The sequence below is a fragment of the Solenopsis invicta genome, chromosome 3 (genome assembly GCF_016802725.1).
Source record: "Solenopsis invicta isolate M01_SB chromosome 3, UNIL_Sinv_3.0, whole genome shotgun sequence".
Taxonomy (NCBI): domain Eukaryota; kingdom Metazoa; phylum Arthropoda; class Insecta; order Hymenoptera; family Formicidae; genus Solenopsis; species Solenopsis invicta.
Window position 1 is genome coordinate 12,661,453 of NC_052666.1, and position 26,062 is coordinate 12,687,514.

General features: G+C 32.0%; 3 protein-coding genes across 3 annotated transcripts; all 3 read left to right on the top strand.

The window, feature by feature from the left end:
- The first annotated feature begins 1,904 nt into the window (after nucleotides 1-1,904).
- LOC120357193 lies at nucleotides 1,905-9,057 on the top strand. Its single transcript, XM_039447092.1, has 8 exons — nucleotides 1,905-2,500; nucleotides 2,847-2,986; nucleotides 6,331-6,534; nucleotides 6,654-6,827; nucleotides 7,249-7,437; nucleotides 7,522-7,772; nucleotides 7,856-8,015; nucleotides 8,125-9,057. The coding sequence occupies exons 3-6, from the start codon at nucleotides 6,333-6,335 to the stop codon at nucleotides 7,662-7,664; spliced, it is 708 nt and encodes a 235-aa protein (XP_039303026.1). The 5' UTR covers nucleotides 1,905-2,500; nucleotides 2,847-2,986; nucleotides 6,331-6,332; the 3' UTR covers nucleotides 7,665-7,772; nucleotides 7,856-8,015; nucleotides 8,125-9,057.
- Nucleotides 9,058-10,162: 1,105 nt separating this feature from the next.
- LOC120357407 lies at nucleotides 10,163-13,999 on the top strand. The gene is made up of 8 exons (XM_039447596.1): nucleotides 10,163-10,355; nucleotides 12,238-12,365; nucleotides 12,446-12,649; nucleotides 12,734-12,882; nucleotides 12,962-13,052; nucleotides 13,169-13,360; nucleotides 13,501-13,668; nucleotides 13,820-13,999. Exons 1-8 carry the CDS (start codon nucleotides 10,163-10,165, stop codon nucleotides 13,997-13,999), a joined length of 1,305 nt encoding a protein of 434 aa, XP_039303530.1.
- On the top strand, nucleotides 13,507-14,939 carry LOC120357247. The gene is made up of 4 exons (XM_039447321.1): nucleotides 13,507-13,668; nucleotides 13,820-14,160; nucleotides 14,295-14,384; nucleotides 14,466-14,939. The coding sequence occupies exons 2-4, from the start codon at nucleotides 14,017-14,019 to the stop codon at nucleotides 14,580-14,582; spliced, it is 351 nt and encodes a 116-aa protein (XP_039303255.1). The 5' UTR covers nucleotides 13,507-13,668; nucleotides 13,820-14,016; the 3' UTR covers nucleotides 14,583-14,939.
- The last annotated feature ends 11,123 nt before the right edge of the window (nucleotides 14,940-26,062 follow it).

Below are 26,062 nucleotides of genomic sequence, written 5' to 3' on the forward strand. Positions count from 1 at the left end.
TTGGGATGAATATTTACTACCCTTACAATTCGCATATAATACTGCAAGGCACGAAACCACGGGTTATACCCCGGCCTATTTAAATTACGGCCGCGAATTGGCTTTTCCGCATCCGCAGGATCGCCGATATGCCGAAAACACGACACCGCATATTACGCGCCGTCGTTTAGAAGAAGCATTCGAGGTAGTCCGCATCAATCAAGCCCGAGCTTTTCAAAAGCAAGAAACGCACTACAATCTCCGCCGAAGAAATTGGAGACCGCAAATCGGCGACAAAGTTTGGAAACGTGAGTACCCGCTATCAAATAAAGCCGCCGGATTCAATGCAAAACTTGCCCCGCGATACATTGGACCGTTAGAAGTAAGACGCATTATTTCCCCGGTAATTGTGGATTTGCGAGACACGCGAGGACGCTGGCACCGACATGTGCATATCCAAGACTTAAAAACCGCTCCGGAAGAAAGAAAAATTTCAATTTGTAATTTTATAAATAAAACCGTGCCCCCGACTTGCGACGCCCCTGCATTACATTTCCAGAAAAATTTACGCCCCCACGTTGCCACATCTATACGGGCGCAATTCGAAAATTACCCGAAAACCATTGCAAAAGCGCACCAACCTAATAAGGTCAAGTACCGCACATACAACCACAGTCGCTTGCAAAAGCTTGAGAAGGTAACACGGTTCTGCAAAATCACAAGGATGGAGAGTAAAGAAGAAATTTTCCGGCGATTATTCGGAGATATCTCCAACCTCTCCGACGAGGAACCGGTGTCAAAGCATCGAAGCGCGAATCACGTTGTACCGCGCGTCGGCACGAAAATACAACGAGGCGATCGAGAGAACGCCGCTAAAAGGGCCATTTTCCTCAAATCACCGCCGCCGCAAAGGAACCAACAAAAAAAAAGGGAGCAAACAAGAAAAATCTAACTCCAATAACGTTGCTTAAAAAGACCGATAATACTCAAACGCGCATCGTTCCCTCCATCGCGGCAGTGACCCAACCGATAGAGATCGCCGCTCCGACACATCCGGAAACTATCCCCGTGACATCGACGCCTATAAATATAGTTCCAACACAACCACGAATGGAGGAACAAATACCATGGAGGACACCGGAACTTTTGAGCGATGATACACCAACACTCGAACCGATTGATGTTCGTGCAATTAATGTGACACCGCCTCCGCCACCACCCGTAAAGATCACATTATCAAACGGTCGAGTAGTCGACATACCTTATTATGCCGTACACAAGAGCCGCAAATATAAATTACGGCTCTTAAATGACCGATGGATCCTACGGTTCAATCGTTGGGGCCAACTATCAACGTGTCGGCGAGGAAATTAAAATCTCCGCGCCACCAGCCTGAGGAGGGGGATGATGTAACGATAGCATCGTTACGCAGGTAAATTATATCTCTTTCTCGTTCGCACGCCGGATTATAATGTATCGTTTCATCTCTTTTACTCGCACACCCGATCACGTGACGTCAGTACTCTCCGTCTCGCTCACTCGCACGCGCGGCCACGTGACGTCGGTTCCGTCTTCCATCTCGCTCGCTCTTGCGCCCGGTCGCGTGACGTCACACGTAGCATCGCGCGGGCACGTGCGCGTAGGTATACGCCGAAAAGTGGGGTAAACACGTGGTTCCGACTGCGTGGGCGGCTGGAGGGTATAAATACGGAACCACACCAGGAAGGAATAACCAGTCGGTTCCAAATCACCGGTACCGACACTCCGGGAGTACTCGGAGCTCCTTGGCTGGGTGTTCTCGGCTTCCGTATACCGGGTGTACTCGGTTTCCTGAAAACCCCTGACACCGGGCGTTCTCGGTTATCCGCACTCCTGTGCCGGATGTTCTCGGCTTCCTGACACCGGCCCTTCACGGCCTTCCTGACACCGGGCGTTCCCGCCCAGATAGCACAGGACGTCCTATGGACGTCCGTTTCCGGTCCATTTTACGTCCGCACGTCCATGGACATGAAATGGACGTCCATCGTATGTCCAATTTTGGACGTCCATTAATGGTCCATTTTTAAACGTCCATAGGACATTCGATCTCGGCATTAATCGGGAAGTGCGTCATTAGCGTGCAGCCAAATGACTATGAACGTTAAGTGCATGATTCTTTACCTATATCCTTTTGTCAAGTAAGCCAAGTCTAGTACTCATGTCTGTTACATGACTGTGGCTTTATTCTGATATGCATTTTGCTAGTACTGAAAATCTATAATTTACGTTTATATTTTATAGACTTTTAGTACAGGCATTGTATTTCGGAACACGGGCTGAATTTACTCTTTCATAGTCGCGCATGCGCAAGAAAAACCGGCCCTTGATCATCACTGGTCTCATAGAAAAGTTCTATGACTGGTCTCGCCAGTATCGTCTCATCGAGAAATCGGCAACCGCCTTTGTGCTTGTGACTTAATCGTGTTCTAAATTTCGTTCTACGTTTTTTTGATAGCAATTTTCCATTTATTGTTATAAAACAGTAAGTACATTTTATTAAAATTGTGTGTAAAAAATATATACATAAATATGACGGCGTTGATTAACCTATTATGTTGGGCACTATGCATAATAGGTTAAAGATTAGGTTCCAAGACGTTCTTTCCGAGGAAAATTTTACTCGAAATACATGTAACGTATACTCTATATCGTATATCGAGTTAAATTTTTCCTCGTAGAAGATGTTTTGGAATGTAGCCTAAGTCTATGTTATTGCCTTAGAACATATATACTTAATTGTTCTAAGGTTAAATTGCTTCAATTCACTGTCGTCCCAACTGCTGCCTCCACTTGTCGCTTTTAAAATATTGTTTATCGATTTTTTTCAGGCGAACATTTCAGCATTTTACAATCTAGGCTGCTCGTGAATTCCGGATCTCTCTACGTGCAACTTCTTCGGATCTTAATTGAAGAGAATTACATGGATTGAAATAGATTTTCATGGCTAAGAAGATCAACACTTGACGCAGTTAAGTATAATACAAATATAATTCAAAAATAATTAAAAATAATAAAATACTTAAATAATTAAAATTAATTAAATAATTAAAAATAATTAAATAATTAAAAATGCCTAAAGTAAATACAAATAAGAAATATTATAAACGTGCAAAAAAGATAACTGATGCATCTATTAATATCGTAGAAGCAATTCAAGATTTACCTTCATTCACTTATATTAGTCCACCTTCAGTACTAGTGATGCATCATGTAGTGAAAGAGATAAACTTGTAAACACAATTGATTTAAATACAAAATTTGATAATAAGTTATCAGTAACAGGAGACATTCATACTGATACTTACGAATTAATAAATAATGAAGTATTGATAATGAAAATAATAAGGTAGATGATATTAATAGTTGTTGCATTAATGATGATAATCGCAATTTTTTAAATAATGTTTCTGAGGATGATAATGAAATTACATCACAATTGCAAGGATGGGCTATTAGAAATAGAATAACTCATGTTGCGTTAAACGAATTGATGGCATATATAAAGTCTAAATATCCTGAACTTCCTCGAGATGCTCGTACTTTATTAGGCACATTGAGAAAAATAAATACAGATAATGTCGAACCGGGCTACTATTATCATTTTGGAATAAATTATTGCGTGGAAAAACTTGCATCTCAGTATTCTCAAAATTTACAGATAATTGAAATTATTATAAATATCGACGATTTACCTTTGTCTAAAAGTTCAGGGAGTCAAGTCTATCCTATTTTATGCAGTTTAGTTAATAATTACAGCAATGTAGGCATTATTGGAATTTATCACGGATATGAAAAACCTGCAGATGCTAATAAATTTTTGTACTCTTTTGTAAAAGAAGCTCAAGATTTAATTACTCATGGTATAAGAATTAATGGAATAATCTATCCGTTTAAAATTAAAGCTTTTATTTGTGATGTACCAGCTCAATCTTTTATAAAATATACAAAAGGTCATTCCGGTTATTATTCATGTACAAAATGTGAAGCTAAAGGAGAATATCATTTTAATAGAGTGTGCTTTCCGTACTTAGAAATTTCTAATATAAGAACAGATGAAAAATTCAGATCAAAATCGCAGCCAGATCATCATACGGGTACATCAATATTAGAATTGCTTCCAAATACAGATATGGTATATGATTTCCCATCAGATCCAATGCACTTACTATTCTTGGGTGAAGTAAAAAAATTAGTCGTTTTTTTATGGTGTCATAAAAAACCTGCTAAATTATCATCGCAACAACTATTAATAATATCTACTCTATTAGAAAAGCAAAAATATAATATACCATGTGATTTTAATAGAAAATCAAGATCATTATCAGAAAGTAAAAGGTGGAAAGCCACGGAATTTAGAACATTTTTATTATATACGGGACCGGTTGTATTAAAATCTGTATTAAATCGTGATAAATATTTAAATTTTGTAACTTTACATGCAGCTGCCACCATTTTATCCAATCCAAAGCACATTGAACTATATTTAGAATATGCAAAATTATTATTACGATACTACATTGAAACATTTATTAGTCTGTACGGTAAAGAAAATGTATCGCATAATACACATCATTTATTACATCTTTGTGATGATGTGAAAAAATTCGGAACATTGCAACAATTCAGTGCTTTCCTATTTGAGAATTATATGCAATCTATATTAAAAATGGTTCGCAAAAGTGATAAGCCTTTAGAGCAAATTGTTTGTCGGATAAGTGAACAAAATAATTATATTAATCCTAATTTAAACACAAAACAATGTAATAAACCTCAACTTTTAAATCCGCATTCTAATGGTCCGCTTATAAATTGTCGTAATTGTAATCAATTTAGTAAAGTTGTGTTTGACAAATTTTTATTAACAACTAAAGAACCTGATAATTGTTGTTGTTTGTTGGATGGAAGTATTATAATTATCTCAAATTTTGCTTCTAATGACGAGAATAATATTATAATTGGAAATAAGTATAAGACACTTAAAGATTTTTATATCAATCCATGCAAATCTTCAAAACTCGATATTTATAAAGTCTGTGATCTTGGCAATTTACAGATTTGGAATTTGGACCAAGTCGCCCATAAATGTATTAGATTAAAATATAAAAATAAATACGTTATTTTTCCTTTATTACATGCACAATTATAGAAAACAAAGCATTTATTGCTAATAATTACAAATTTATATCGAGAATATCATATGAAATTTGTTCAGTTTATTTCACAATCTTCACAAAAATTATTATTAAAGTAAGACAAGAAAAAGAATTTTTGTTTTATTAGTATTAATAACATTTTTTAATTTTACTTTGTTTTAATATTTTTAATATAATCTATGTTTATCGTCATCCAGTCTATATTTTTATTAATTTAATCAAAATTGTGTGATTACCTATTTAGATCTTCTTTCATTCACTGTATTAGAAGGAAATGTAATTCATGTTACTAGGTCGATTTGCTACAGTATTTGTTTCATATAAATTACTTAAGTAATATTACAATATCTCTATTACAGACTAATATATATACATTATATTTACACATAATATAGGCAGCTACATTTAGCAATCATTTACTTTGCCTTATAGACTAATAATTCTTTGTTTTTTTTGCTACACATCATATCTATAATGACTAACATGGTATATTATAAATATATTCTAAAAGTGCATTTATTTTAAGTTTAAATGTTTTTTTATGACTGTATTTGTACTTAACTTTTTTTACTTTTTTTATACATATTTTATATACATAATTTATATTTATATACATATTTTGATTATATACATTATATATATATATATATATATATATATATATATATATATATATATATATATATTTATTATATACATTATATACATTATATACATTATATACATATTTTGATAAATTTATAGTTTAAAAGTAATTAACGAATACATATTGTATGATAATTACATGTAAAATTGTACGTAAAATATTCAAGTCATTTGAAAAAAATGCTATTTCAAATAATACAGACGATTATTTTGGTTAATTGTTTGCACAATTTGTTCTAACTTTTAATATTGATTTTTTGTTAAGGATATTACTTAGTGATTTATATAACATAATTTCATGACTTGGAGAACATAATTTTATAAATAATAAGTGATTAAACATAAAAAATAATCTTTAATAATATTTACAATATGTGCTAACTTTAATACATTAATATAATGACTAAAATGAGAAAAGATGCTAATCCTAATATTAAAAATGTTCGTCACGTGTTCGTTACGTGTAGAATTAGTCACTGTCTAAAAGAAAATTGTGCTCTTGTTTTTTTTCCAGAAATGGCCAAACCGACGTGGACAATTATTAAATTTACAGCAGATAACACTGTTGAAGCAGTACCATCAACTTGGATAGAACATAGCAAATGTTATTGGCCTCCATTTAAATATGAACAAATTATCGCTGCAATTAAAAAAAACGTAGAACGAAATACATGTTGGCCATCTTATGATATCATTACGTTTCGGAACAGCACATATGGTCAGTAACATTTTACTTAAAAAAAATTATTTAAATTAATATTATTTTTCTAGGAGTGAATTTATATACGTATATTATTGCTATTATTCGCTGGAATATAAGCATTTACATAATTTTAGATGACTATAATGTGGCAAGACAAAAAACAAAAAAGGCTGAATGTACATCCGATTTAAACTCAGAAGTTGAGGATACAAAAAGAAAAAGGACAAGAAATCCGTTGTTTGTGAGTGACACCTGCAGTGATAGCGATCAGGAAAACAACGCTCCGACAAAACAGAAACACGTTAAAGGTTTGTTTTATAAATAAAAATTACTCTCTACAATTATTATATAAATATTAAAGTTTATTGTATAATGTTAAAATGTATTTTACAAAGAATATATACAAATTTATATTTTAAATTATTTCTTCAGAGAACAAAGTGGTGAAAAAAAAAATTAGGACTGCAGACTCTAGTGAAGAGTCTGACGAGTCTGAAAGCACTCTTCCAAAACCTCCGCAAATAACAGTACATTAATAAAATAAAATAATTATTAATCAAGTAAAACAATAAAATAATTCAATTTCTATTTATTAAAATAAATATATACAAAATTTTGATTTTTATTGAAATAAAATATTGAGCAACTGTATACTTTAATTGTAATAAGTAAAGATAGAACCACATATTTTTGTAACGTAAAGTTGTAAATATAATATTGTTTTTTTAGAATCTATTAATATTAAGAAGAGTTTAAACGTAAGCACGAATGGAGTAACCGGACAAAATTTAATTACCAAAGTTAGCGAACAAACACCAAGTACATCAACGTGTAATTTACTAAATAGCAATTATGATGTATGCGACACACAGATAAATTTGAATAATGTTTTCCCCGCAACCACTCCAGATGATGGCTGTATGTATTATTTTTAAGAATTAAAAATTATCATTGTTAGATAGAAAGATGAATATTTTAAGAATTAATATTCTTCTTTTACAGGTAATGCAAACTATTTCAAAGAAATTATTCGCCAGCAAGGCTACTTTCGAACTCAGTTGTGGCAGATAGTAGACGATTTGAGAGAAATGAAAAATGTCATAACCGGTTTAAATCTGCGGCAAGATCAGGATAACAACCAATAGCAGGATATAAGATCTATTTATTCTTCTTTTGATCTACCGTTAAAAACTGTAGAAAATATTGAGACCGTGGAGCAATTTTTAAGAACTGAAGAGAACTTTAAACGCTCGGTAAAATACATATATATGTTCTGTATAAATTTTGCAAAATTAGAATTAAATATTGTATTGTAATGTACGAGTTTTTGTTACAGACTACCGAAACATGTAAAATAGGAGGCACCTCTCCTTACAATTTTATCAAACGAAGTTTGTGCCGATTGATTACTAATGAACTTGCACAACAATATAGTTGGTTAGGTGCTAAACTCAAAAAAAAATTTTGTAATCTTCGAATTACGAAAATGTTATTAGGTAAATGTATTTATAAAAATATATTACATTTTAATATGATATTTTTATAGTAATAAATATATGTATATTTGTATCAATTTATACATGTATAAAATTTCTTTTGTTACAGCTGCAGGTGCTGAATATTCTAATTCGACGTACAGTGAAATAGAACTAGAGAAGGCCATACAGAAATGGTTAAAAAGGGCTAAAGAACGATATGACGCTGAAAGAAAAAAACTTGAAGCACATGAAAATCGCCGATTGTTGTAGACATTGTAACATTTCTTACAATTTCTAGAACCATAGAAAATCTGCTGGAGTTAATACAAGGGGAATCAAAATTCTTTCAGAAGTGATAGCGGACAACGTACAATTGCAGTGAAACTACTTTCACTTTATAGATATTAATATAAATATAAGTGATTTCTAAACACCACTTATAGTTTCAATCCAAAGTTATCCAAAGTTATAAGTCCACTTATAGTTTCATTCAATTACGAAATAACGTAAGAAGACTGATTTGCTCTTATTTTTGTTACTTATATAACTTATACATACATACATATATTTATACATGCGCGCGTGTGTAAGGTAAGGTTGCCGAAATTGCACCACTTTTGAAATAACTAAATTATAATAAATATATATTTTTAAGTTCTATTTGTTAAGTTTTATTAAGTTGAATTTTTAGGCGATGTGGTGTGATTCAGGAGCCGGTGCGGCAACCTTCCCCTATATGTATTTATAAATTTCTACAACTAGTTATGCTACGACGCATAGAAAAATATTAAACTCGTTAAGAAAGTGCAAAGATTTTATTCTGATATTTTATAAATAGTAAAGATAAAAAGATTAAAAGGTTGTGAACGTTGTTTATTTTGTAAAAGATCGCACTGCGCATATCTTAATGTTACGTTCGTTTTTATTTTTTATTTCGCATATGTATAATCAAATAACGAAATATAATTTCTGCAGTTAAACCATGTGCAAACTCAATTGAGTGAAAGACTGTCCATTATTACATTAAAAATTTGTGTGTACAGTTATATAATATGTATATGCATATATATATAATATATAATGTTTTATAAATGTTTAATAAATGTTTTAAAAATGTTTTATAATAAATATATGAATTAATCTTGTATTTCAGACTTATTATTACTTCTAAACTTTTCCTTTATATATAGTTTTAACATTTATTTCAGCAATAATTACGAATAGTAGGGTACTGAAAAGTATGTCCAGTTTAGGTCCTTTTTAGGTCAATTTAGGTCCATTTTAGATCCTTTTTTGGATGTCCAGTGGACATCCGAGGCAGTAGAAAACGGACGTCCATAAGACGGCCATAGGACGTCCGTCGGACTTTATTCGGTTACCTAAAGGACGTCCCAATGTCCGAAGTCAGACGTCCATTGGACGTCCAATGGACGTCCACGTGCTATCTGGGCGGGTATCCGCCCTCCTGTGCCGGGCGTTCTCGGCTTCCTGAAACAGGCCATTTACGGCCTCCTGATACCGGGCGTACTCGGTTACCCGTTTCTTTACCTGTTACCTGTCCTATCATTTTGTTTCTTAATTTCCGTTTTATTTTCAGAGCAGATTTAGAATAATTTCACTCGATCGGCGACGACGCGTTTACCCGGAGTTACAACTTCCTTGCCGGATTTTTCCTGGGATATCCTCCGTCTCGAACGTTCCGTCCGAATAAGCGCCTCCTAACAAAGCGAGCGTATCTTGACCCCTTCCTCAGGCGAGCGATAGCTATTAAGTTGCGTTAGCATTAAGTCGCGTTACTTGTAATATTTTCCGAGCGTTAGTTTGTAAGATCCGCGTCCCAATCTACGCCGCGAGCGCTTAATTTAGTTTAAGTTTTCTATGTGTTCTCTATGCGAGTACGTTACAATTAATTTTAGGTTCTTTCCGTGTGTGATCAAACGTTCCGGGGAACACGAGTTCCGAAGGTGTTAACTTCCTCTCTTCCTAATAAATTTTATTTTATTATTTTGTATCACGGAGTGTGAGGAGAAATTGATTTAAATAAATATTTTGTTAACTTCTTTTCAAATCGGAGTTCCTTCTTTTCTTGACCCTGGCACCGGCGAGCTAATCCGTGACCGCGAGAAAAGTCGAATCGTTACATTTCTATAATAGATTCTTTAACAATGGTGCTTAGAAATAAAGACATACGCGCTGTAATAGAAGCAGAGAAAGAATCAAATGATGGCATTCTTGCATCTTTTATTGATGGGCAGCATTTTAAAAATCATCCTTTTTTTCAGAAATATAAACTTGCCATTAGAATTCAACTTTATTATGATGAACTGGAAATTGTCAATCCACTTGGTTCTAAGACCGGTATTCATAAATTAGGAGTCTTTTATTATACAATACAGAATCTTCCATCTCACATGAATTCTGAAACAAGCAGTATTCACGTTTTGCTTCTTTGTTGTCATGTTGACGTACAAAAATATAAAATGAAAAAAATATTAAGTCCTTTCTTAGAAGATCTTGTAAAGTTAGAAAGTGATGAAGGAGTTGTTATACTTTTAGAAGGAGAAGAATATATTTTGCGTGCATCATTGACTGCATTTGTTAGGGATGGATTAGCTGTCCATGAAGTATTTAATTTACTAGGTCCATCTTCTAATTTCTTTTGTCGAATGTGTCTTTATACTAGACAAGATTTGCATAATGGTAGCATAGAAATTAAACAATCAAGAAATATGGCAGTTTACATTCAGCACTTAAATTTACTACATAATGCAAACTATAGCGATAATGCTAAAACGTTAACAGGAATGCATGGAGAGTGTTGCTTACATTCATCTCGTTTCTTTCATATATGTAAAAACCTTATTTTTGATCCAATGCATGATATTCTTTGTGGTATTGGACCAATGATATTAAAGTTAGTTTTAATTCGTTATACTTTGGAAATAAAATTGTTTCATATAAATGATTTTAACAACAGAATAGCATCATTTCAATATGGTTTTGTTGAAAGAAAGAATAAGCCTTCGGCAAATTTCAGTGAAAGAATATTGCGTGTAAAAGGGCATACTTTAAATCAAAAAGTTATGCAAATATGGTGTCTTCTTCGCGTTTTCCTTTTCTTAATTTCTGATTGGGTCTTGGCAGGAGAAGAACATCTACAGCTGATTCTCATTTTGCTAAGAATTATGAAAATCGTATTTGCGCCAAAAGTTACAGTTTCTCTTATGTCTTATTTGAAAGACCTCATTATAGATTTTTTGGAAACATTCAAACAACTTTTCCCTGATGTACATATGATAAATAAATTCCATCATTTAACTCATTACCCAGATTGTATGTTGTGGTCAGGACCTCTTCAATTGTACAACTGTATGCGTTATGAAGCCAAACATAATGAAATAAAACTAAGAGCACAAAATGTTCATAATTTTAAAAATCCACCGAAAACATTAATAAAAATTGTTCAATGTTCTCAAAGTGCTAGATGGGGAAAAGGAAATGCCACAATTATTCGAGTTGAGCCATTAAATGGAGAAACAGTTACAGTGCAAAATTGCCAAAGTCGTACATATTTACATGATCTAGAATATGTTGATACTGATTCTATATTTACCACTAATGCTATAAAAATAAATAGTGTGGAATTTCGACTTAATTTATTAGTATGTCTTAAAATTGATAAACAAAACGGAAAAAATTTGCCTCTTTTTGGATGTATTAAAGAAATTTTAATGTTGAATTAAAATGAAGTATACTTTTTGACCACATTATATAAAACTCATTTATTTGATACTGATTTTAATGCCTATCATGTCGATTGAGAAATGCATAACATTTCACAGCTTTTTGTGAACTGTCTTAGTCTTGCATATTACAAACCATTATTTATCTGGTCAGAACCAACATCCAATAATTTTTATGTTAGTCTCCGTCACATTTTAATATGATGGAAATGGAGTTTTTTTTCATCGCATCATTTTAGCAAAAAATGTAAGATTTATTTATTAGTCTTTAAATATACGTTCAAATCATAATTCTATTTCTATATTTAATTATGTATCACATTGAATTTTATATTAAGTAACTTGTAATTTTTCAATAGATTTTTCAATAGAAAGCCCTCAATTATTTTTTGTACAACTCGATATTGATCTTTATGTTAAGCATTTTTTCTATTGTGATATTTTACTATTACAGCTATTATTTTTATGAATACATTACAATTTTTGTTAATCTTTAGATGAAAAGATCGAAGGCTCCTCTTTCCTTTTACTCAATGCACAGGATTTAAATGATATGAAAATAAAGAAAGGACCAGCAAAAAAGATTTTAAAATTTCTTGAGGAATGTTCTCAAACTTCTTCTGGGGTAATGTTTTACTTACTAATAAAGTAATCTTTTATACATATAATTTTTCCGACATTATATTTTTCTTTTTTTCTTTTTAGGTTGCTAAACGTGTGGAGCAACTATTGGATACAGAAGAAAAAATAGAAATTGTTGGACAACCAGGAGAAATTATTTTACCTGCAAATATTGACTCTGAAAATTGGACAACAATTGCTGAAATACCATCTACCAGCAGCAATATTGCTTCAGTTACAACTGCAACTTCTAATGAAGAAATATCTATACCCAAAAAATCTTTTTCGGTATATTCTTTTTTGTATCAGAAAACTAAATTAGTGTTTATAGTCAAAATATTTTTAAAAAATTAAAAATTTTATATAATGCAGCGTTTCACAACTGTTCGTAAGACGCTTCTACATCATCCGCAAGGTGCTAATGTTTTGGCAGCTGCAAAAGACATATTTACAGAAAGTCATAGACGAAGCCTTATAAGAATAGTAACTTCTGAATTAGTAAAAACACACGAAGTTAACTAGTAAGTTTTGTATCTATGAAATGAAGTTGTATTCAATTAAATTTATATTTTTATGAAATTTTGTAAAATTGTCCTGCAGCTATACACCTGAAGAAGCCAAAGTAGCTCTTGCCGAAAGTATTGTAACAGAATTTCCAAAATTAGGTGACCCCGAAACAACTAAAGAATATGTAAGAAAAAATTCACAAATCATTTGTTATTTTTTAAATATAAACTATTTAATATATTTTTCTGTATAACTGTTATATAAAATGAATTATTTATCTTCTTTTTTTACCATTTTAAGGAACTTTACTATGATCCATTTAGTAAAAGAGGTTTTATTGAATATCGTCTTTGGACAATTAGAAAAAATATTTCACCTGCCAAGAAAAAATTTACTGCAAAAAAAAGAAAAATGGGTCAACCTTCATCCTCTGCAGACAGTTCAGATGACGAAAATGATGACTTGTTTTCTGAAGATTTGTATCAAGAAAAGGTGCGTTATGATACTTTTTTGGATATTAATAACTTTCTCTAAATTATACAAATACTTTTTTTAATGATATATACTCTTAAGACATAGAAAAAAATTATTTTCTTTTAATTTTCTACATTTTTATTTGATATATCTATCAGATTTCATGGATGAAATTTAAAGTACCGTCTAAAACGAATAAATCTGCAATATCAGAATGTATGAACATTACTATGAAAAATCGAAGAAAATGGATTTTAGAAAATCTTCCTACAACAGACGAAATATTTGATCAATTTCCTCGATTAGTTGATTATTTTGGTCAAATGGTAAGTAATAATGTTTTGACTTCATAATTTATATTTGTATTAAAGAGAAACACATTTTATTTTCCTTTTTTGTTTTTTTTTAACATTAAGAATTTATGTATTTATAATAAGTATATTTTGTTTCACTTCATTTCTATGTTTTTGATTACAGATTGATGAGGAGTTTGACAGATTGTACAGCGGAGCTTCTGATAAATTTTTAACAAAATTTTCTACATATTATGTTCCTAGAATTCTTACATACTGCAACACAGTGAGACAAGATTTATATAGAGTTTCAAATTTTATTGAAGAAGATATAGTTCAATTCTCTTACTTCAGTTTTTTTTAATATTTTACATTATTTACATGTATATTAAAATACTAATCGCAATTATTTTATTTTATTTTATAGAAAATCTTCGTGCCATATTACTTTTAGCGCATTTACTCCCTGTGTCAAATTCATTGAGGAAGGGAAAAGGAAAAAAGAAGGGTGTAACTTCAAAGAAAGTAAATATTTTGAATATATTATATAATTTAGATAATGATTTATTTATAAATATACATAATTATTGGAAAAGATTTATCTTTAAATTTAATTGAATAAAATTTAATTTTAAATTATTGAAATCACTTACTTTTAGAGTTCTAATAAAGAAAATATGAGGAAAGAGGATTACGACGATGTATATTCTACTACATTACCTAATTCTTCTTTAATACAAATTTGGCTCGTAAGTTTTGTTAAATATTCATTTTAATTTTCTTCATTTTAATGTTCATTTAAATATTCATTTTAATGTTCTTTTTTATAGGAAGGATGTAGCATGGAGAACAAAATAAAGGAAATGAAAAAGGTGGCACAAGGTCCAATTCAACCTTATATTATATTAATCAATGGAAAAAGCAGGGCTGGATTTATAGCGGCTTAATGGGCTATAGTCCAGGGCGGCAAAATATAGGGGCGGCAAAATATGGAGACACGACGCGCCGCAGCATGTCATGCCGCGGCGCATCGTGCCACAGGGCCGCGTTTCAGAGGCGGCATACGGCTGAGGTTCAATCGTACGCCGCGGTGTGTCGTGCCCATCGAAACCCTATCTCGCAAGAGAAGTTAGACCTCGATTATTACATATATGAGATCGAGCCCGTCGGCCGGCAATCGGCAACGATACTTACGATACGTGAGAATTAGCGTGCGACAATATTATATCCATTTGTGTTTCATATTTTAGTTTTTATCTTTTGTATTTTAAAATCAAATAAATTTCTTGATTAGTATATATAAATTTTAGTTATTAATCGCAGTTTTTTACGTTTTTTTCCTTTTACTTCCTTTTTTATAATTTGCATTAGATTGCTGTCGCAGCCTTCAATTTTTTTTTAAATATTATATAAGAAACATGAGTGACGGATGAATACGGTTAAGTGGAAGTCAGTACAAGAAACGTAGGTTGGATAAGGCTGAGAGAGAACGTAGTATCGTAGAAAAAACTCTTAAAATTGATAGTTTCTTTAATCAACCGAAAGTTGTTAATCAACTAAATAACTTTGAAAAACCAGCCATTTCCATTGCTGATTCTTCAAAACAGCTCCTTCCCATTATTGGTTCGGATAATATCAAAGAAATTGTACCAACAGCTTGTGACATAGACCCTAATTCTAATTTCACCTCAAAGTCCCCAGAGCCAACTACTTTGTCTTCTATTACTAATATCAATCAAAGTAATAATTTGGCAGTTAATTCTAATGTGATTGTAAAGGATCTATCTTTATGGGTAATAAACGATGCTACACGTAAATACGTTTTGCAGCATGGAATTAACCAAGATCATGTTCATGATAAAAATTTTGATTTTTCCCGCTCAAAGAGACTTTGTGGTAAGCAATATCAATATTTAAATGAATCTTTATTTAAAACCCAACTTGTCAATGGCCAAATAGTAAAGCGATCGTATTTAATGTACTCAGAAAGTTCTGGTTCAGTGTTTTGTGTTTCTTGTCAATTATTTGATGGAACTACAAAAATAGCAAAAGAAGGATTTGACGACTGGAAGCATGGCAATGATGCATTGAAAAATCACGAGAATTCTTTTGAACACAAGTCGTGTGTTTTAGAAATGAAAATGAGATCAAACACTCTTGAAAAAATTGATACACATTTTTCTTGTCAAATAGACACAGAGAAAAAGTACTGGAGTAACGTTTTAAAACGAGTTGTAGCCACTGTCCGTGCTTTGGTAACTGCAGGTTTAGCTTTAAGAGGTCGAGATATCGAGAAGTTTGGTTCGTCAAGCAGTGGTAACTTTATAATGTGTTTTGAACTTATATCTGAATTCGATCCTTTTTTGGCAGAGCATATAGCTAAGTACGGTAATCCAGGTCAAGGCCACACTTCGTATTTATTTATCTTCTACTACATATGAACATTTCGTTAAGTTAATGGCTGAAGAAGTAACGAAACAAATAATTAAAGAATTAAAGAGTGCCAAGTATTTTTCTATTATAGTAGATTCAAGTCCAGACATATCTCATACTGATCAACTTGCAGTGATTGTGAGATATGTTTTGGAAAATGGACATCCTGTAGAGAGGTTTCTGTGTTTTGTTCCGAATGCTGGTCACAAATCAATCGAACTTTTTGATGCTGTTGTCACTGTGCTTGTGGGTTTTGATATCGATATTGCAAATTGTAGAGGTCAATCATATGATAATGCCATGTCTGGAAAATATGCCGGATTACAAGCTAGAATTAATGAAATTTCTCCAAATGCTGTATACTCTCCCTGCTCAGCTCATTCCCTGAATTTGGTTGGAGAACATGCAGCAAGTTGTTGTAAAGAAAGTAATGACTCTTTTCTTCTTCAAAATTTGTATGTATTTCTTTCATGTTCTACTTATCGCTGGGAAATATTACAGAGAGATTTAACACAACGTGAAAACAGAACTCTAAAAGGCTTGTCACAAACACGATGGTCAGCCCGTTATGACGCGTGTCAGAGTCTTAATAAAGATTGGAATGAAGTGATTGAGGCTCTTACATCAATTGCGGAAGATGAAACAGAAAAATCTTGTACTCGATGTGAAGCTTCAGGTATCCTCCGACAACTACAACGTCTTGAAACAGCTATTCTTTCTTCAGTATGGGATAATTTATTACAGAGATTTTATTTTTCTAGCAAGAAGCTCCAAGCAGCTGACATTGATCTTTATACTGTAGCAGAACTATACGGTTCACTAATAAACTATGTTGAAAGTATTAGGAAAACTTTTGATACCTACGAAAATGCTGCTCTTAAAAAATCATTTGTTACAGAGTATGAAGATATATCGAAAAGAAAAAAGATAAGAAAACTCCAAGATGATGAATCACGAAATTTTGAAACCGAATTTATTGGGCGAGAAAACGTTAAAATCAATACTTTTTATGTCATAATTGATAGAATAGCTGCAGAGTTAGAACGTCGAAAAGCAGTCTATGAAAAGTTAAGCACGAGTTTTGGTTTTTTAACTAAAGGAATTACAATGGATGATAAAACTATTGCTAAAAATGCTGCCAGATTAAGTAATGAATACAAAGAAGACTTGCCAGATTCAGAATCGTTTCAAAATGAATGTCTCCATTTCTTTGGATTTTTAAAAAATTTAAATGAACCTCCAAGCACTATTCGAGAGATCTGCAAAATGATTTACGATAAAGGCCTCCAAGAAGTATATCCTTACATTAATATCGTACTTAGAATCTTCTTATGCATAGCTGTAACAAACTGTTCAGCAGAAAGATCTTTCTCAGTATTACGGCGCGTCAAAAATTATCTCCGATCTACGATGTGTGATGAACGTCTCAACTATTCAGCAGTTCTTACAATTGAATCAGAAATCGCAAAACGTATAAATTATGATGATATAATTGATTCATTTGCTAATGCTCAGTCGCGTAGAAAGATAATAAAATAAGTAATAATTGAAGAAGTAATTCACAATTAAAGGACCTTCATTTAACAAGTATTTTATTGTCAAAATCAACATTTTAATTAAAAATTAAACTATAATAAAATCAAATAAAAAAATAAACTTTAACAAATTAAAAAAAAATTAAAAAACAAGAAAACACAAAAGAACAAAAAACTGGAGTCCTATCGTACAGCCTTCTCGTGGCACACTCTGAGTGGTATTTAATAATTCATTTAATATAATAAATAATCAATTATAATACCAGCTAATGCGCGTAGGTTTTTTTGCAATATTATACAGAGTGACCCAGAAAATCTGCCCATGCCCTCATGGGTTGATAGAGCAAGTAAAACTGAGAAGAAAAGTCCTTTACCATTTTTCGAAATTTGCAATAGTTAACGAGATAAAAATTAATTAAAGTCGGCGAATGAAGGCGTACTTTCCCTACCCACCGCGCGCGGGACCGTCTAGCCGTCACCAAGCTCTTGGCTCGGCGACAGCCAGGCGGTCCCCCCCGCGCGCGGTAGTTGCTGCTTTACTCCCTCCTCGCCGCGCCGCCTGGTCCTAGCTTGGTGACGGCTAGGCGATCCCGCGCGCGGCGGGTAGGGAAAGTACGCCTTCATTCGTCAACTTTAATCAATTTTTATCTCGATAACTATTGCGAATTTCGAAAAATAGTAAAGGACTTTTCTTCTCAGTTTTACTTGCTCTATCAACCCATGAAGGCATGGGCAGATTTTCTGGGTCACCCTGTATATACAAGTTGACAAGTTATATCCTAATATTAACCTATTAAAAGCTGTTACATTTGGAATTTATTTTACACAGGCATTAGACTTGTTAAGTTAAAAGTTGTTACACTTAGGAATCATCATGTTCAGGTCGCGTTATGCATTTCTTATAAAAATTCTAATTTTCACTGTACAAGGGGCGGCTGCTACTTTTCAGCGGCAAAATACGTAAATCCGCGCCTGGGAAAAAGTTTAACTTATTTTGTTCAGACTGATAATGTTACATTGACTCCAAGTATCAATTCGCCAATCATAGCACTTGATTTATTATTCAAGGTACATTATGTTGTAAATGTTACATATCCTACAACACTACTAAACTTTTTCAGTTTCTTAGAACATTATTGTTTTAAATGTTCATCTGAAAAAGCACATACTTTTGTATCTTCTATTCATATTAATATTTGTAATACCACACCAATATCAAATGTGATAGATAACACATCAGATACATAAATTTATTCAGCAGTTTAATTTTATTTTATAAAATAAATATTTATGTTAGTTGTTTGCAAAATTCTATAAATTTATGGAAAAAATTATTTTATCATTACAATTTATACCCGTGTGAAGCTAGCCCCCCAATATGAAGAAATCGAATTTTGGCTTTTTGCGTTCGTTTGCTCATCGTATGCTCACGAATGCCCCGTTGGCATTTTCGTTTGCTCACCCTTAGTTCCAAATTTATACGCAATTCAAGCTTAGGGGGGCCAACTTCACACTTGCCTCCCAATATGAAAAAATCGAATTTTGGCTTTTTGCGTTCGTTTGCTCATCGAATGCCCCGTTGGCATTTTCGTTCGCTCACTCTTAGTTCCAAAGTTAAACGCATTTTAATTTTGGGATGCTTCTAGGACAATTTTTGAAAATTCAATATTTCCGATTCCTTTGAGGCACAAACGATTTAAAAGGAGATTTAAATGCATATAAACGATGTTCTTTTGCGCGCGCGAATTTTAGTCACATTATACAAAAGTTGCATATAAAATTATAACAATAATAGTTATGTTTCTGATATATGTATAATGGTTATATATGACGTAATATTAACCGCGTCTGTTTACTAACGAAAAATAAGTTTTAAATAAAATTAAAAAGGTATTTCTTAAAAATTACGACACTGTTATATTAGACGATTTTTGGCGTGCTTCTTACCAGAACATTATTATAGCAACCAAAAGCATAGGTGATCTCAGATACCCTGTACAAATATTTAATATATAATATACCTACTTTTAATTATCCTTTTCTCTACTGCATGGGGGTATTAGAAATTAGTGGTAAGACATGTGGTTATTATTAAATTATAGACCATTTTGGCTATACGTGAGTTTTACATATAATTATTCACATATGATACATTTTATATACCTATGTATACACGTATATTAATACATATTGTACAAATATTTTTAGTTCGACGCAACATATGCTATAATTACTGGTCGGACAAGCATGCTTGATAATGCATTAATAGATATTCTTTCTATTTTTGTTTGTATATCATCATGTTGTTCCCATGATCCTGTTACTCTTTTACAAAATGCTGTATAATGGCCAACGCCATTTGCGATGTTAGGTGGAATAAAATTTATAATACCTATTAACATGTATTTGCTATTATTTATTATTATTGAATGTGGTATTTCGGATAAAGAAATTTCTGGTGATGCACGCGGAAATTCTGATTTAGGAAGTGTAGTAGCGAAAGGATATTCTGTATCTATTAACAGATGTAAACCCGGTTCTCTAGATTCATAACCATATTTTTTGCAAGAATTACACAAAACTTTTTTATTTACTGAAAAATGATTAATGATACTTTTTTCTAATCCGGTTTTCAATCCTTCACATAATATTGGCTTCGAATCAATCTCCAAAATTGGTTTAATTGTCTTACAATTTATTTTGCACGTTTTACAGTTAAACTCGTTAATTGAACTGGGTATATCAGCAAATAACTTTTCCACTAAATCTGCTATGTTACACGAACAATTGAGTGTACTTTCAAGAGGCTTATCAAGGACTCTAGACAAAGAAAATGCTCTTTCAATATACCATTTATTTGTAAAGTTTTTTGTATAGTCAGTAACTAAACGGAAAATTGCAAAATCAGAAAAATTGGATTCTATTTCATTTTCATACGTAACATAATCAGAATATCCATTAGCTATAAATTCAATCAACGCATCAAATGAACAAGTATTCATAATTTGTACTTTTAATTTTCCTATTTTTACAGGAAGAAGCAGATTGCCATTTCTTATTACTATATCTTTTCGTTTACGTAATGGACGATTATGAATCAATGTAATATCTGGATAAGGTTGTAAATACTTTCCTCTTTTTAAAGGATCCTTGTCAGCATTAGTAACCTCTTTCTTTTTATTTTTTCCGCGCCAGTTTTCTTCTTCCTGTAAATGTTCTGAAACTTCCGACGTTTCGTTTAAATTTTGTGATAAAACTTCCTTGTCATATAAAGTAGCATTAGAAGTAGCACGTTGAATTTTACACGCGGCTACAATTGAGCGGATATGTTTTATAATAAATTTATCAACCCTAAGAGGTGTAATATCATCGCACAATAGAATATTTTTAATTTCATTGAAATATGATTCCGATCTTGCGGAAGATGCTACATCATAATTTGTTTTACTATATTTCGACATTACTTTTGTCCATAAAACATGATAGTGACACAATCGCGTGAAAGGTTTCGCGAATTCCGGAATATAATAAGGATTGGGCCTTATTGATGTACGCACGTTCTCAGCTATCAATTTAGCATTATCGAAGATTTTTGTTAATTGAAGAGAGCCATGCTTGACTTCATCATCGAAATTTTCAATTTCTACCGTAGCATTATCCATATCCATATCCATATCAGCATCATCACTCTCTTTTTGGTCCAATTCTATTGAGAATGACCGAATAGCATTTACAAGAAAAGTTTCTTGTTTATCACATTCAGTCCCATTATCATCACATTCGCTTAAACAAACTATAAGAATGGCTGACATCATTTTTTCAAAATCAGAACTACATTTGCAAGTTGTCATAAGACCAATACATCTAATATAAAAATCTTTAATACGTGGAAGTACACCATTAAAACATTTCCATCTCGTCACCATTTTTATAGTATGGGCAATATCAACACGAATGTAACACGTTATTGTGGTCTGAATGCCAGAAAGAAGTTGCAGACAGCGGTTTATATATTCTTTCAAATTGCATTCGTTAAAGCTTAAAGAAATTCCATGTAATAAAGCAAAAGAAAAATCGGCTACAACTTCATGTGGCACAGAACCACCGGATCGTAACCATTCTTTTATAAAATAAGATATAATATTAGTATCGTGCTTCTCTGAAAGAGCTTGAAAAACAGGAAATATTCCTGCTGCAGCTGGAATAACAGCCTGATACAAAACAATGGCGCCGGATTGACCATAAGGTCTTTTTAATTTGCAAACTATTGATCCAGTAGCATCGATCGATAAAGGTACATCAGTCTTTAAGTCCTTATTTAAGTTGAGTTGCATTGGCGACCAATACATACAATAAAATTTATCTAATGCTATTTCTCGTATTATATCCGTCAATTCTACATTATATTTCAATTTTTGCAATGACATAAAAGGATCGGAAACATTATATAAACCTAAATCTTTATCTTTAGCTTCTTGACGAGCTAATTTTTTTCTAAGCACGATACTACTATATAGATGGTCAGGTTCAGGGTCACCATACGTCATATCCTCCGTTGCTTTGATACGCCAATTAGAAGCTTTTGTATGAAGTAATTCTTGTTGGACTTTTTGCCTTTCTATACCTTTAAGCATACGCTTTTTAACGTCAGGTATTCCTCGAGTATCTACAGTCTTGACAGAAAGTTTAACACCATGGCCAGGAATGGGTTTCTGTAAGCAATGTGCGTTGAAAGTTGCACCGCATTTTTTGCATTTACCAACTATTTTTAAATATACACTATTTTCGTTGTCAAAAATTTTTACTCTCTTAAACGAAAATGCGCAAGGTAGCTTAGTTTTTTCCCAACATGCTTTTTGTATTATATCTGTCCAACCTTGTTTTAAGATGGTATAACAACGGTTACTATATTTTTCTTTATAAACGACTGAATGAGGCGCAATATTATTCCACGAAGTATCATCTATATCCAGATCAAATAATAAAACTGGGCAAACATATTTATCTTTGCAAGTTACATTAGCATTGCTACTTGTGTTGCTTTCAGCAGACGAATCGGTTGTATCAAGAATTTCTTCATTATTATCCGCGATGTTCATTTGTTGCTTTATTGTAGTTAACACGCCATTTCTATCTTGTTTTACATGAAAGAATCGAGTAGGAATTTTTATTTTGTTATTTAATAAAGCGCATAGATTTTTCCAAACTTCATTGGAGCGTTCCTTTTGCATCTTCAAAAATGTCGACTTGCGCAAGAGCATCAATAATTTCTTGTGTAGAGACAACGACTTTTTGAGGCATTTTTAATAATGACCATTCAACACTAATTCTGGCCAAAGCTAGATTACAAAAAGTAGGGAATCTAATTAAATCACCTTCATTCAAGTGCAAAATTATTTCGATAACGTCGGAGAGAAAGAAAGGCTTATAATTACATTACTTACGTGTAACTACATAACAAAATTAACTCTTGGCGAAAACGATGTCGAAAAACTGCTTTCGGTAATAATAACGGTCAAATTCTGTCTGCGAGCACGATCTGATCTCGTCGAGCTCGAGTATGCAATTGTTCTCTACGGTCGGACGCCGCGCGCTGTCTGCGAGCACGATCTCGTCGAACGCAAGTATGCAATTGTTTTGTAACGGCTTTTGGTTGTCTATAGCCATGGACTGAAAGGTTTTCTGACTTTTTTCCGATCGTATTCTGTCATGTGAAAGATGTGATATGATTAGTGATGGGCTAAACAGTTATTTTTACTATTCGGTTATAACCGTTACTGCTAATTCAAAATAACTGGTTATTTAAACAGTTATTTGGTTAAATGGTTACTAGTATTTAACCACATTATAATTTACAATAATTTACCTATGTTAGAAAATCTTAACTAATTATCTGTCATATTAATTAAACTCAATTTTATACTAAAAGAAATATTAATATAATTAAGGTAAAATATTGTTATTGAAGGAAGAAACAAAAATATTATTTTTGAAATTTTTATTTTTCTTAGTACATATTTTATTTTAAAAATATATAAACAAAATTATGTAATTTAAACTTCTTGTTTAAATATGAAAATAATAACACATTTAATAAACAAAATAAAATTTAACATGAAATACAGAAAGAAATTGATGAATTCTATGGCATATAATAATAATGATAAAATGTATTGAGATTTTAACTATGGCCGCCTCAATAACGATATTCACACTACACACTTATATTTGAGTGTTGATTGGCTGCAGGATAGAAGCTTTCTAAAGACTCAAGAATTTCTTTATTCTACAATCAATCGACATGTTTAAAAAATTTATTATACGACAAATTTAATGTAATATCGACTTTATTATGTTTGTAAAATTGTAATTTGTTAAAAATAACTGTTTAGTCCGATAACCGTTATTTTCTAAATTTGATAACGGTTATTGAAGTTATTTTTCAATAACGGTTACTCAGTAACAGGTAACGAAATAACGGCCCATCACTAGATATGATATATGTACGTGTATATATGTGTAAGTATGTATACGTTTTGAAATTCGTCTCGAATCATTCCCAAAATTAAATTGCGTATAACTTTGGAACTAAGAGTGAGCAAACGAAAATGCCAACGGGGCATTCGTGAGCATACGATGAGCAAACGAACGCAAAAAGCCAAAATTCGATTTTTTCATATTGGGGGGCTAGTGTGAAGTTGGCCCCCCTAAGCTTGAATTGCGTATAACTTTGGAACTAAGGGTGAGCAAACGAAAATACTAACGGGGCATTCGTGAGCATACGATGAGCAAATGAACGCAAAAAGCTAAAATTTAATTTTTTCATATTGGGGGGCCAGCTTCACACAGGTACAATTTATGTTGTTTTACTTAATAATTTTTATTTTTGTTAAAAATGATATACTTAGTTTGCATTTTATATAATTTAATTATGCATAAATTTTTCATTTTTATTTGATATATCATTTATTTAGTATATAGTATTCATTTATTTAGTACATCATATAACTTTTTTGTTTCAATTTTCTTGCATATGTTGAAAATAGTTTTCAACTTAAAAAAATTTTGCAAACAATAATATTATTTTTATATTCATTTATTAAAATATATTAATCATATGCCCATACAATTATATATTTATGTGTGTGCACAAATTATTATCATATATACATATGTAATGTATCATTAAATTTTCTATTTAATGTATATTAAAATTGATATACATTTATATTATTGAATTAAATGCATTATATCAGCAACTGAAATTATCTGTTCATATTCACTGTTCTATTAGTTAAAATATACTGATCTAAGCAGTACATATTACTATTTTTACTGTGTACAACAACTATTTTCAGCAGTTAGATATCACTGCTGAAAACAGTTACTGTAATCAACTGATTTCATCAGCAATATTGTACTAGTTTGCAGTGCTATACTTATAACTATGGTCATCAGTAACAATTCACTGATGTACAGTTATAATACACTGATTGACTTTAAGAGAGTACATGGCTGTTCAAAAAGGAAACATATAATATTATATTAATTTTTTTAATAGCAAGAATATTATCACACTACAAGTCTACTGACATGTGTAATTTTTTAATATTAGAATATGTTGGAAGGTTGTCCGACAGCCGTGATTTCTGAAAATCTTTGTATTCCAAAATAGCGACGTTTCTTCCAGCAATCGCACTCATTTCCATTGCACTTCGGATCCATTCCATCGCATTGACATGATACAAAGCATCGTGTAACTTGAAATTATTGGGTTGAAATTAGCGAGTTTTACGCTAAGATTATCAGTAATGTATTATTTTGTAGCACATGTATGATGCAATAAAAGTTATAAAATGAAGCAGAAAGAAAATAAATGTACCAAGTAATCTGATAAAAACGAATATGTACCGGAGGTCTCACAAAGCTGTTAACGATAGTCGGTGTGAGTCGATAGTGCGTTAGTGTTTGAAATGTATATATGTATACATATGTATATATATTATGTGTGTAATACATGTTCCTGCAACGCCCGTAACTACGATTTGGAAGTTAAGTTGATGTCTGAGTGGTCTTCCATCCAGTGTTTGACTCTGTGACTTTTAACTCTGTGACTTTAATTCTTCTGGAAATCCATAAACCAGCGTAAGAAAAAGAAAACGACCAAAGGCATGAAATACATTAATGATTCCCAATAGCATAGGGACGTCCACGGGACGTCCTAAGGACGATCTGAGTCATGAATTTAGCCTATCTCATAAGTCAATGGCCGCTACTGCTTGGAATAACAACGCGCACCTCTTTCAATCTGATAAAAATAGTAAAGTAAAAAGAAAATTGATAAACAAGTATATAAACATCAGGGGTGGGCAAAATATATTAAAAATTGTATTTAAATACAAAATACTTTCAAAATATGTATTTAAATATAACATACAAAATACTTTCAAAACAAACAT